Source organism: Leptodactylus fuscus, chromosome 4, assembly GCF_031893055.1.
Source record: "Leptodactylus fuscus isolate aLepFus1 chromosome 4, aLepFus1.hap2, whole genome shotgun sequence".
Taxonomy (NCBI): Eukaryota; Metazoa; Chordata; class Amphibia; order Anura; family Leptodactylidae; genus Leptodactylus; species Leptodactylus fuscus.
The window spans coordinates 124,624,871-124,639,213 of NC_134268.1; the positions used below are offsets into that span (position 1 = coordinate 124,624,871).

Here is a 14,343-nt window from a genome sequence, read left to right on the forward strand (position 1 = left end):
CTCCTGTGCATCCTCATGGTGTGTTCCCGCCGGCGCCATCTTGCGCGCCAACAACGGGGATTGAGACTGCTTCTTATTAAAGAATTTGTGAAGCTCTGCCGAGGACGATTTGGAAGCTGGTGTGCTCGGTAGGTCCCCACCTCGTTCACGCTGCTGTTTTCCCATTTTTTGGGCTGGTGATAGCTGCAGGGTCGGTGTTAGGCTAGTATATTGACGGAGCTTCAGGCTCTAGCATCCATCAACGTTGCCGGTCAGGCTCCGCCCCCCGCCCATTCATTTCTATGGGGAGCGCACGTATGCCGGCTCCCATAGAAAGCAATGAAATCTGTTTTAACTCTGCTGATTCGGAATGTGTTGCACACTCAGAATCAGCAAGCATGTACTCTGTGTGAAGGGGCCCTAAGACATGATAGGGAATTTAAATTCTGCATCCTACTTGGGACACTGTCAAGAATATCAGTGTAAAGAGCTGTTGAATATAATGATGCTATATAAGTAAGCAATATAAAAATAATGTTTTTTTTTTAACCTCCTGTTTCTGTTGGTTTGGTATTTAATTTATGTGAGATCTTGCACTAGGGGCTGACTACCCTGTGATTGGCCCTTCTGCAGGCATTGTGTGGTCTGCTGGTAATTGCTGTTTTTAATAAGGAACAGCTGAAGTCTATTATGAGTGACATATATGAGGATAATTTTGGCTCTGTGAATCTTTGCTGTTAATACAATTTTAGCTCTGTATTTTAGTGTGGGTTTTGATGGTAGTCCTTGAATTATTGGTATAACAATTATATTAGTACTAGCCTCTGCCCGTGAGTTCGTCTGCGGCTTCTTAGCATGGATGATCCACCTATATTCAGCAAATTGCTGCCATCGATGGTTTGCCTGCTCCGGCATTTTGGCAGCTCTCAAGCTGTCCTGCTGCTGAACATGTTCCTCACAACGTGACTATAATTGTTTCGGCATCTCAGCAGCTCTCTGAGAAGCTATATAAGGAGCGTGTTTTTGGTGTTGATGATCCACCTGCTCCGGCATTTTGACAGCTGTCAAGCTGGCCTGCTGCTGAACATGTTCCTCGCACTGTGCCCGTGATCGTTCCGGTATCTCAGCAGCTTGCTGGGACATCATATAATGAGCGTGTTGTTAGCGTTGATGATCCACTTGCTCCACTTGAGGAGAACTCTGTTGACTTCTGGCTACCTTCATAGCTCTCATAGTTTGCGACAAATTAGATTTCCTTTTTCCAGTCATGTTTAACCCCTTAAGGACACAGCCCAAAAGTATGTTAAGGACCAGGCCTATTTTTTCAAAATTGACATGTGTCACTTTAAATGGCAATAACTTTGAGACGCTTTAACTTACACAAGTGATTTTGAGACTGTTTTCTCGTAACACATTATACTTCATGTTAGTGGTAAACACTAATCAATATTTTTGTATTTATTTATTAAAAAAATAGGAAATTTGATGGAAATTTGGAAAAAAAAAATGCAATTTTCAAAATGTGAAATTCTCTGCTTTTCATGCAGATAGTTATACCACCCAAATATAGTAATAAATATTATCTCCCATATCTCTGCTTTATATCGGCATCATCTTTTGATTGTATTTTAATTTATTTTGGACGTTACAAGGCTTACAAGTGTAACAGCGATTTTCCAGATTTACAAGAAATGTAACTATGTTTGTTTTTTTGTTTGTTTTACACACTTTTTTTTTTTTTTTAACTTTTTTACATTTGTGCTGTAAGCACACTAGAACCAGCGATCAGAGAGGATCACTGGTTCTATACTAACTATAGACTTGCAATACACGTGTATTGCAGTCTATAGAGGAAGCTAGATATGCAGATGCATAGACTAGCTTTCTCTCGTCCCAGCATCCAAGGGGTTAAGGAGCAGTGTGTAGCTGTAAATTACAGCTCACACAGACTCCTTATGCAGCCGGCAGCATGCTTTATAGCCGGCCAAACCCCTAGGGTGCCATGATCACTATGGATCATGGCACCTTAAGGGTTAAACAGGGGGGGTCGGTGCAATCACCGTCCCTGCTGCTACAGGGGAAGCCTGGCTGTCAGATACAGCCGGCCTCCCGTGGAGATCGCACGGGCTCTGTTTCTGAGCCCGTGCGATCTCAATCACATACAGGTACGTGGGAATGCAGGAACTAACCACATTCCCTGACGTACATTGTACGTGATTTAGCGTTAAGGGGTTAAAATTGGCAAACTGCCAATTTGGATTAAAGGTGTTTACCTGTGTCAGTTTGGCAGCACTGCCTGATATGCCATAATATGCAAATGTGTACACAATGCTCTGAGGGTTAGCGTGTGTTTACACAGAGAGATAACAGACCTGGCTTTCTCAGAAGCTGAGATAAGGTACTGCCAAGAACAGTTTAATATAGTATGTGAATATTAATTCATAACAGTCGTGAAGCCATGTCATTTACTAGGATAAAAAGTGGCCTATGTTTTAATCGAGGTTACAAACTATCTATGTACCAAATTTCATTTAAATCTGTTCAGCTGTTTTTGCATGATCGAGGAACGAACATCCAAACACACAAACTTTCACATTTATAATATTAGTAGGAAGGATATACAGTACAGTTACAGAGAACTAGCCAAACATGGCATTAAAATTTTAGCTTTTGAATTACAACTCTCCCTTAAAGTTTAATTTACTTTGAGCGGGCTATGCTGGAGATCCCAGGACTCTCTGCTATGGATCTGTGTTCTATAAGGGTGATAACAATAGAGCAAGACTGCAACTTCTAATACTGATTATAATGAGATTTCTGCCAGTTTGCTTTGGCCATCCACTCCTACGGCATTTTTTGCATTTACTTCGGATAGGTTTTAAACTCATTTAAAGTTACATAATGCCCTCAAGTGGCTACATTGCCAGAAACATGAAACAGACATTATAACAGATACATTATAGCAAAAAAAAAAAAAAAAAAAAGCCACATCTTTAGGGCAAAACTGACTGTGACAGGAACAGGAAACGTATAAGCTGTGCAACTTTTTTTTTGCTCACCTGAACCTTTTTCACCAGTCCTTTTCTTTTCATCCTACAGTCAATGAAATTTTCTGGCAAAGCCTAAGATGCAAAACAAGAGTTGTTATTATTTTTAAATTATTTTGCAGAATGAAATATGAACATTTTCTTCAAAAGTATGCAATCATAAACTGCAACAAGCAAAAACCCATAAAACATGTTACATATATTGTGAAATATCCTGCTGCTTTGCTTCCTTGTAATTCAGACCTACAGTACATAACACACACATTTACTTAAAAGGTAACTAGAAAGTGCATACATGCCACACTAATGGTTGAACCAGCAAATTCAAATCTTCTATTTCCTATTTTTCTAATTTGGTAAGAGTTGTCTAGAAATTTGAGAATCTTCCACTGTAGTCTTAGTCAGCATGGTGACTTTCAATTTGAATCTGCCAAGGACATCACCAGCATAGAGTTACATATCCTCCCTGTGTTTGCACAGAATTCTTAAGTTCTAGAGATGAGTGAGTAGTTAAATACTCGATATATTCGAAATTCGTTTCAAGTAGCCCCTCAATATTCGACTACTCGAATCGAATATCAAATCCTATTATACTCTATGGGGGAAAAATGCTCGTTTCAGGGGTAGGCAACATTCGATCAAACTGAACTTACCAAGTCCACGAGTGAGGGTCGGGCTGGATTCTCAGAGAAGTCTTCTCCACGCAGCACCCCCACGTCGTCATCCGGCAATGAATTCACTCTTCTAGGCATCGGGCCTGGGCAGAGATGATTGTGCATGCCCGCACTACAAGAAAATAGCCACGTACAGTCAAAGCAGCCATTTTCTTGTAGCGCGGGCATGCGCAGTCGGCTCTGCCCAGGCCTGATGCCTAGCAGAGTGAATTCAGAGCTGGAAGATGCCGCGGGGACGCAGCGCGGAGAAGACTTCTAAAGGTAGGAGAAGAACCAGCGTTGATTGGCCGACTGTATAGCATTCGGCCAATCAACACTGGTTCTGCATCAAATTTTTGAATTCAAGTGGTACTCGATCGAGTACGAGTATTTTGAATGCCTTAGTATTCGATCAAATACCTATTTGATCGAATACTACTCGTTCACCTCCAGTAAGTTCACATGGGTTTTTTTGGACCAGATATTGACTCGGGAAGCTGTCTCAGAATCCAGTCTAAAAAACGCATCCTGTGGTAAGACCGTGACTGTCGCGGCATTCTGACAGTCGCGGCATTCTGCTCCGGTTTAGGCCCAAATGAATGGACCTAGTCAGGAGAGAGTTGCACAGTGGACGCCCGCAGCTGATTCAGACGCGGAATCCACGGTAAGAAATGGCAGCTCGCGGAAAAAGGAAGTGAATGACTCCCATTGAAGTCAATGAGAGGTGATTTTTTTGAGCTGGATTTGGAGGCATGTACATCAAAATCCGGTCCAAAAACCCCCGTCTGAACCCAGCCTTAGAGTGTGAAGAGCAATTTTCTTTTTTCTTTTAAATTGTAATAATTATTTCTTATCATAAAAAAACAGATCTCAAATACAATATTTCAGGGGATACAGACGTTGTCCCGATAGTGAAGTTAGGGTCCCACCCCGTATTGATAGGAAAAGAAGGAACTTCACACAAATTATATGCCAACCAAACAAGTGTGTTTATTGGTAGAGCGAACATTTTCAGTCTCTATGGACCTTCCTCAGGCTCTGTGGAATGCAGTGAAGAGTCAAAGGTGACTTAGGTCTGGAGGTATAGGGGAAATTCCGGGTACCTCTGCTGCCGTTGACCTAAGCCCGCTCTCTTGTAAAAGAATTTCCAAGTGTGATGCGCAAAATGGAAAGGCTATTTGCCGCAGGGAATTGCAAGATTGAAATCAAATTTCCTGTTTTTTTTTTGTTTTTTTTTACAAATAAATACAAAAATATTGATTAGTGTTTACCACTAACATGAAGTATAACGTGTTACGAGGAAACAATATCAAAATTACTGTAAGTTAAAGCGTCGCAAAGTTATTGCCATTTAAAGTGACACATGTCAGTTTTGAAAAAAAGAGGCCTGGTCCTTAACGCACTTTTGGGCTGTGTCTCTAAGGGGTTAAAGACCAAGTACTAAGAGACTGTGTCTCATAACTTTGTTATTCTCATGACTCAGAAAATGAAACCAAGAACACACATAAGAGGACAGAGAACTCTTTCAATTTTTTCCCCCTGTCTTCCCCTCTCCTTCTGTCTCTGTCCCCCTTCCCTCATAGATTGTAAGCCCTCGCAGGCAGGGCCCTCTATCCCACTGTGCCAGTCGGTCATTGTTAGTATTATATCTATTTTGTACGTAGGGTGTGGTAGTACCATGAAGTTATATTGGACAAAAATGGGTACCCCCCAAACGAAAGAATATATTAAAATGTAACTTTTATTAATTCATAAATAAAAGTAGGATGTGTCCCTATGGTGCATTAAAAAGTGAGAAAAGGACCTCCAATAAACAATATCCTGGTCCCAATTCTAAAAGTAGTATTATATCTACCTGTATATTTTGTGTATTGTATGTAAACCCCCAAATGTAAAGCACCATGGAATTAATGGTGCTATATAAACAACAACAATAATAATAATAATAATAATAATAATAATAATAATAATAATAATAATAATAATAATAATAATAATAATAATGATTTTTTTTCTACTCTAATGGTCTGAAAACACCTTAAGGACGTGGCTCCAATTTGAACAACACATGTTGCAAACCACTGCGGTGGAAGTCTTGTGCCTGCTTATAAACTGAGCGGATACTTTGTAGAGTGGGTGTTAGCTGTTTCATAAAATAAATACCAAGCTCTGGAACCTATAGTTGGATCTGAATTTCAATCGCAGGAATTAACCCCTTAAATGCCACAATCAATTTTGTAGTGTATATTACTGAAATATACTCCAAAATGCTCATGTAAAAGAATTACATAAAAATAATAATAAAAAAATAATAAAAATACATATTTGGTATCTCTGCATCCATAACAACCCCTACAATAAACCTAAAACATTATTTAATCTACATGTGAATGGTATGAAAAAAAAAAAAAGCTGAAGATTATGACTTTTCACCATCTCGCCTAACACAATTTAAAAAGCAATAAAAAGCACAGTTTATTCTGCAAAAAATAAGCTCCCAAACCGGTCATCAAATTTTTTGTTCTGCAAAATTAGTAACACATAAAAAATATAAAACCGGTATTGTAACCATTCTCATGCATAGAAGAAAAGTAACGTTTGGTGAACAGCAAAATATTTACAATGTTAAAAAGCAATTCAAGAATTAATATATTTTTTTAAATTTAGGAATTTAGTCATAGGCACCCTCAAAATGCTCTCAAGTGGCTACATTGCCAGAAACTTGAAACAAATATAGCAGATACATTGCATCAGCAAAAAAAAAATAAAAAAATTAAACACCTTTGGGCAAAACTGGCTGTGGCACCTACAGGAAATGTATAATCTTTGCAAGCGTGTATCAGGGTGCACCCCAAATTTAGTGATTACGAAACACCAAATTGAGTTCCCGAGCTACTGGGAGTGTGGGGAATTTGTTGTACCCAACGTTCTTCACACAGTGTACACATTTCTTTCTCACTATACGTTATGCATTGATATCTGGGAAAATTAATGCTCAACATACCTCTTGTTGAATTTTTTAAAGTGCTCAGTTTTCTGGCACTTTAAATTCTCTGAAATTGTGACATGGCATTCAAAACATTCAAATCTGAACTCCAAAAGCCAAATAGTGTTCATTCACGTCTACATCCTGCTGTGTGCCAAAAAACTATTTGTGCTCACATACATGGCATTGTTTTATTGTTTAACTACAACTTGGCCAGTTATAAAAAGAACCCAAACATAGATTTGTCAACAAAACAGAAAAAATACAGTAACGCGGGGCAGGAGCAAGGGCAAGGCAAGACTAGGTCCCATAGCAAACTTTTGAAGTGGGCCTTCCCCACCTTCACATGTAATAGTGCCCTTCTTGGCCCCCATATGGTATAACAACCCCTTTTCCCAAAATGGCCTCAGGCAGTATACTGTAATATCCCATAGAAGCCCTTCCACACAGTAGAATGTCCAATAGCAGCTCTTTCAAACAGTATAATGCTCCATAGTGGCTCTTCCACACAGTATAATGTAGCTTAGTGGCCCCTCCACACAGTATAATGTTCCATAGTGGCCTCTTCACACGGTATAATGTCCCATAGTGGCTCTTCCACACAGTATAATGTCCCTTAGTGGTCCCTTCACTGAATAATGTCACATAGCGGCCCCTCCACACAGTGTAATGTTTTACCACCCACAAACTATTATTATACCCTAAGTTCTGAAAAGATATGGTGTGATATGAGACTCATGGAACCCCCTGAGTGGCAGAAGGAGAATTGAAGATGGTCATGAGCAGGAACGAGGATCAGTAAGTAAATAGGGCTGTTACCTGCTGGGGTTAATCCAGAAGGTAATGGCATAGTAAAAAACAAAACAAAAAACAGCAGGGGCCCACCAAGCCATCTTATGGCAGGTTCACATCTGCGCCTGGTCTCCGGTTTAGCCAATCCGACCAGCTTCCTTCTTCTGCCCCGGGAAACAGGACAGGAGACGGAAACCCAGCGGTGAGTTTTCAGACCCATTCACTTGAATGGGTTTGTAAAGGTGACCGCTCATGTGCGTCTTCTGCCTGTCCGCAGGGACATAGAGAGTTCTGGTGGCTTTCCTACAAAACTCTGCTGCGCGGTTTCAGCATGCACAAAAGGGGCGGGGTTGTGGCTAATGGGGGAGGAGTTCTTTTTCAGCCATAACGGAATGTTCTAAGCAGCTGCAGATTGCTAGCATCTGCTCACATAGGGAACTAAGCGAAATTTAACTGATCTGTTGTGGTTAAAGGACAGAAAAGCACGGTAGTACATGCTTTTCTTTCCATTTAAAATAATGGACAAGGGTATACAGAGACCATAACAGAGTGTTTTTTTTATTGAAGGTAATGGGTCCACTGACTGACACGTTATTATAAGGTAAACAGATATAAAAACTAGAGATCAGCGAACACTAAAATGTCCGAGGTTCGAAATCCGATTCGAACAGCCGCACACTGTTCGGCTGTTCGAACGGATTTCGAACCCCATGATAGTCTATGGGGGGAAATGCTCGTTTCAGGGGTACGCAAAATTCGATAAAATTATACTTACCAAGTCCACAAGTGACGGTTGGGCTGGATTCCCCTTGAAGTTTTCTCCCGGCGCAGCGCCCCTGCGATGTCTTCCGGCTGGAATTCACTCTGCCTAGGCATCGGGGCCTAGGCAGAGCCGACTGCGCATGTGCGGTCGGCTCTGCCCGGCCCGACGCCTGAGCAGAGCCGGATGCCTAGGTAGAGTGAATTCCAGCCGGAAGACGCCGCAGGGACGCTGCACGGAGAAGACTTCTAAAGGTAAGAGAAGAACCAGCATTGATTGGCAGAATGTATAGCATTCTGCCAATCAACGCTGGTTCTGCATCGCACCTTAAACCTCGAACAGCTAGTAGTGTTCGATCGAGTACGAGTATTTCGAATACCGTAGTATTCGATCGAACACCTACTCGATCGAACACTACTCGCTCATCTCTAATAAAAACATGTTAGTCAGGCGGACCTGCATAACATGATGTGAAAACATCCTAAATTGTTTATTTTGATTAGTTTGATTTATTAAAAGCAGTAAAACTTAATAAAACCAATATAAATATGGTATTGCTGTAATCCTAATGACCTGCTGTAAAAACAAAATGTGGGCATGCTTGCCAGAGAAAGCTCTTTCATTGCCTCCCACAGTCCATCTATCTGCAGCCACGCCAGAGTTAATACTGCATAGTGAAGGATGGGTGGCATCTTTATGCAGTCTTCCACGAAGGATCTTTCTCCCCCATCTCCTACTCTAGAAATCTCTTTTCTTGACCGACCCTCTTTCCAATGTCACCACAGGGATCACCTGCACCATCTCCATTATCCTTTCCTGATTCTCTTACATTTTCTGTTCTGCTCTCCCTACCCCTAACCCTCCTCCAGCAGGCCTCCAGGCTCCATGTCTAATACTACCTGTGTGACCCCTATAACTGTTCCTCCTGCCTTGGTAGGGCTGGCAGTGATGGATAACCCCCTGAAGCTCCTGGAGCAGCAACATCAACACCATTTCAGTGGCAACATCTTCTTCTCCTACTAAACAGGACTGCAAAGACCTAGTATTGGGATGATGGACTCCCTGGAAAATACCCATGATAAAACCAAGAAATATATCTCACACTTAAAGGAGGTAGCAACTTCCCATTCTCTTTCTATGCAGGACACCACCTGTCACCTGGAGGACATGGATAATAAAAAACGGACATCATAACATCAAGGTTAAGGGTCTGCCTGAGGTCACATGGGAGGAGAACTTTAAAATCAACTTGGTGGAGATCTGGAAAACCACCAGTCACACAAGTTGGATAGGGTGCATAAGGCCCTCTGACCTAAGGGACTGCCTCTACCCCACAAGATGTGATCTGCTGTGTTCAGGACTTTGAACTGAAGGAAGCAATCAAATCCCAGGCACACTTTAAGAGAGATTTTGAGATTAATGATGCTCCTATTCAATAGTACTCTGACTTCTCCTGGGTCACATTTCAGAAAAGAGGAACCTACGTCCTCAATGGTCTATCCTGAGAAAACGTTCAGTAGATCAGCTTGCAAGGATGGGCAGTCGGCCACTTTGAGAATGTATGCAGATATGCCTGATTTCTGTGCATCTCTGGCCATCCCTTAACCACCCTTGTAGGGCTGAGAGGTGAATGCCCTCTCCCCATCTCTGTTTCCTGTGTGGAAAACAGTCACCCAGAAGAAATGTTACTTTTCTTCCACCGATTCTGCTTCCTTGTCTAAACCTACTCGTCCTTCACAATGTGAAATCCTGCATTTAGCCCACTTTACCTCGTCAGGAACCTTCCTTCTTGAGTCCATGCTCTTCACCTTGTAGGTCTCCACTACTCAGTCATTGTGGAACTGTTCTAGCCAGTGGTGTAAATAGGAATGGCAGAGCCCCAAGGCGAACATTTTACATGAGGCTCCTCTAGCACCCTGACCTCCCACGACCCCCCGCCCTTCCGCACAAACCACATTCCTGCACACACTATTATACCCCATTGAGGCCCATACACACACACTATTATGCATAATAGTGGCCCCTGCAGACACTATAATGCCCCACAGTAGCCCCTGCACACAGTATTATGCCCTATTGTGGACCAAGGATTGGTGGGCATGGGGAAGTGCTTCCCGCACTGTCTGGGGCGGCACACGCACACTCCCATGCACATGTGCCAGCCACCGACAGCTCTCAGCGTCATGGTGGCATATGTACCTTGGCCCACCCCATTTTTCACTGGGTCTAGAAATTCAAGATGTGTATATCGATATTGTATCAATATATTGACATTGTTATTGTTGGCAACTTCAAAATTGATGTCTACACCTGTTAATGTTGTCTATTAGCCTTTTGGTGACATCCCATCAGTAGTATATACTAATTTCTTGTGGAATTGTCATGCTCTTATTATGAATTGGTTTGATTGTTTGCGACCCACTGGGTGTTAATAATTACTGTATTTTATTGTATTTTATTTTGAACAAGCTGAGATGTGCATTTTTCTTGTTCTGTTTCATGTATCTACAGTTCATTTACACTTGAGAAAGGGCAATCGCTGCCCAAAACGCGTTGTGTTGTTCTGAACTAATAAAGAGGTTTGAAATCCATTTACTGTGTGAAGCACGGGATCCTTTAATTTGGTCCTCTGGCATTTCTATTTACACTACTGGTGACAAGGAATCTGCCGCTGTTATCCACCCAGGGAGAAACCCCCTATGAATCGGTTCCAAGGCGCAATTGGCAGTTGTGAATTTCTCACAACTCCACCAAGTGAGAGTCAACAATACTACACCATATACGGCTCAGTGCTGTACTTCTTTTTGTTTTCACAAGATAATATCCTTGAATGTGAATGGTCTTAACTCCAATGTAAAGTGCAAGATGCCTCTTGCAGAATTGATTTCCCTGAAGGCCGATATTGCCTTTCTTCAACAAGTTCTTCCAACTTATTTTGATACTTCCTGGACCTATAATTTTGTATTCCCTCGTGCACTTCTTCTTTAACCCTATTACAAGGCCTGGAAGTGATAACTTGAATTGCAAGAATTTCAGACCCATAGTGCTTTTGAATGCTGATCTGCTCATCAAGAATTAATATATGCCTCCCATCTCTGATACATAAGGATCAGGAAGGATTTGTACCTTGCCATCAAGGCGGCGATAACATTTGATGACTGATCTAATAGACATCGCTTCCAGATCAGACACCGAACTCTTGTTCATTTTGTATACAGAAAAAGCTTTTTTGCCATTTGGGGTGGCTCTTCTTGTTTGTAACTTTAAAGGCCTTTGGTCTGTATGGTCCCTTCTTGAGGACAAGTAAAGGCCTTTATACAGCTCCTACTGCCAATATTAAGCTCCCTCATGCCACCTCCTTGCTTTTCACCCTTTTTAATGATACTGGTCAGGGATGTCAACTACCCCCTTTCCTCTTTGTCATGTCCATAAAACCTCTGGCTGAACCCTGACATTGGTGGGATAGGATATGGAACAAAAAGTTTACACTTTCCCTTTTTGCTGAAAATGTCCTCCTGATCCTGATTAAGCAACACATTACCCTCCCTAATCTTCATGCCCTCCTAGGTACATTTGGTGGCCTCTCTGTATATAAAATTAATGCTTCTAAAACCGAGACTTTGCCCACCCACATCTCCCCCGTGGCATTATACCACTTGGAGGACTTATTTTCCTATAGGCAGGGCCGGTTTTAGATGAAGTGTGGCCCTGGGTAAAACTAAAAGCGGGGCCCCCATATAATGACATACCAACACCATCATATTCAGTCATTTCAGAAGTCATTGCTGCACTTCCAGCAGCAATGATATAGTCTCAAAGGATCAGGAATATAAAAAAAAACACAGTAAAGATATATATAGCTGTGAAACCGCTATGGATGGACCATAATACTGGGGAGAATTATTACCGTTCTACAGACAATTAACAAACAAAACAGATCATGTAAAGACCAACACCACCTCTATACAAGGACCAAATAGTACACAACCTCCATACTGTGACAACCTCCATTACATTGCATAGTTAAAGAGGACCTGCTCGAAGTACTCGTCCATAGATGAGCATTATCAGGGAGGGAGAGGGCGTTCCTCCCCGCTCCACAGCACGGCGCGATTGGCGCCGCGAGGCAGAAGGACGTCTCTGGCTGTCAGAAACGCCCTTCTGACCATAGAAGAGCTACGGTACCGGGCCGTAAGCTCTTCACACCGGGCACAGATCGGGAAAGCCGATAGTGTCCTGAACTCAGCGCTCTGTCAGCTTTCCGGCAGTATATAGAACTGCCTGTGTGAAAAATGGTGAAAGGTCCTCTTTAATCATAGACCATAGTTGTGCACTACATAAACTTCCATCGTAATAAACAACAGATCGATTAAAGGGTTTTCTGGCCCCAAATTGATTCTTTTCTACTGTTAACTAAGATCATCCACACTAGCAGCTTCTGGGTGCCAGTGTAAGAGTCAGGTGCCCCCTTTTCTGTGAAATTGCCTTAACTGTCTTGTTTAGCTGCGACCTACTGGTGTGAGGAATTATTGCCAATATGACTGAATATGATGGTGTTGGTATGTCATTATATGGGGGCCCCGCATTTAGTTTTACCCAGGGCCACACTTCATTGCCTTGTACTAAGGCGAGAGACAATAATCTCCCTGTTTCTGCCTGCTGAATGGAACGGTCCAAAAGAAGTGATGTGGAGCAGGAAGCTCGGAGCAGCCAGCTTGGGCCCAGACTCTGTGCTGTGAGGACCTGTTGGAGGCTATTTCTGATCTAGGGCATAATAGAAGGCCTGAAGCACTGCAGAGGCTTACAGGAAAAAGCAGCAGTGTTACGGAGAGTGTTCTTAGAGACTAAAGCCTGGTTGAGAAACTTTCTATGGACGACTGAAGCGCAACCAATTGTTTTCTGGAGTTGCCTCACCGTTATGGAGAATTGCCATGTGTGTGTGTTACGGACTGTACCTTAGACGTCTCCAAGTTACTGCCATCACCGTGTTCAGACCTTTACCCAAGACGGAAGCAAGACAGAGTCTGCTGAGTTCCTGGACCCAGGCCTGCACTGAGGAAGCACCGTAGAGAGCTAAGAGACTGTATAAATCCGGTACTGTACAATTACCTCAGGGTCAGATAATGCCAGTTTATATAGTATGTTATACTCATATTGTTATATATAACTTATATGCTTCCCTTGTTATTTCATTCCCATTTCCCACAAGTAAACTTTGTTATATACCAGTGAGTGTGCATCTGTCTCCTAGTTGCAGATCCTTGTTACCTGCTGACCTCGACTTACACCAGACGCTGCTAGTGGACAGGATGCCGCACCACTATTATTTAAGTAATAGGAGCGGCGCTGCAATTACCCTGAACTACCACTATACAGAGGATGGCGCTGCTGTGCCAGTCCTATTACTTGAATAGTAACGGTGCTGCATCCTGTCCACTATAAGCTATCAGCACATGGAGAACAATCGGACCCAACAGATCCTATCTGAGGTCCTATCCTGTGGACAGTTTCTCAGTATCAAAAGACAGTTTGTGGCTAGAAAACTCCTTCTAAAATAGTGAATTAATTCTCTTTTTTGCCCTAGTTTGTCCTTATAAATAATAATTTCCTCATCCTCATTAATAATAATCCCTCTTTATTATAATTCCCCAGCTGGGCTTATTATTAGTAGTTCCTCCTTTTAACCACTTCCCGCCAACGGCATTTGATTTTCGTTTTTGATCCCTCCCCCCTTCCAAACCCTATAACTCTTTTATTTCTCATATGAGGTCTTAATGTTTGCAGGACAAATTGTTCTTCATGATGCTACCATTAATTATTCTGTACAACGTACTGGGAAGCTGGGGCAACACGGTGACTCAGTGATTAGCACTGGAGCCTTGCAGCGCTGGAGTCCTGGGTTTGGATCTGCAAAGAGTTTGTATGTTCTCCCCGAGATTGCGTGGATTTCCTCCCATTCTACAAAGACATACTGATAGAAAAAAAAGTACATTGTGATCCCTATATGGGGCTCACAATCTACATTTTAAAAAAAATGTACTGGGAAGCTGGAAAAAAAAATTCCCCTTAACAAAAATTCAAAACTGTGCCAATGCCAATTTTTTATTTTTATTTTTTCTAAAAGTC

At 42.0% G+C, this 14,343-nt stretch overlaps 1 protein-coding gene across 5 annotated transcripts in view; it reads right to left on the reverse strand.

Moving 5' to 3' along the window:
• Positions 1-14,343, reverse strand: part of BAG1 (BAG cochaperone 1) — a 175,153-nt gene that overhangs the window by 69,303 nt on the left and 91,507 nt on the right. For all 5 annotated transcript variants that reach the window (XM_075271041.1, XM_075271039.1, XM_075271042.1 and 2 more), the window contains one exon: positions 3,039-3,101. In XM_075271041.1, coding sequence (XP_075127142.1) covers positions 3,039-3,101 — 63 coding nt within the window. The remainder of the gene's footprint in view (positions 1-3,038; positions 3,102-14,343) is intronic.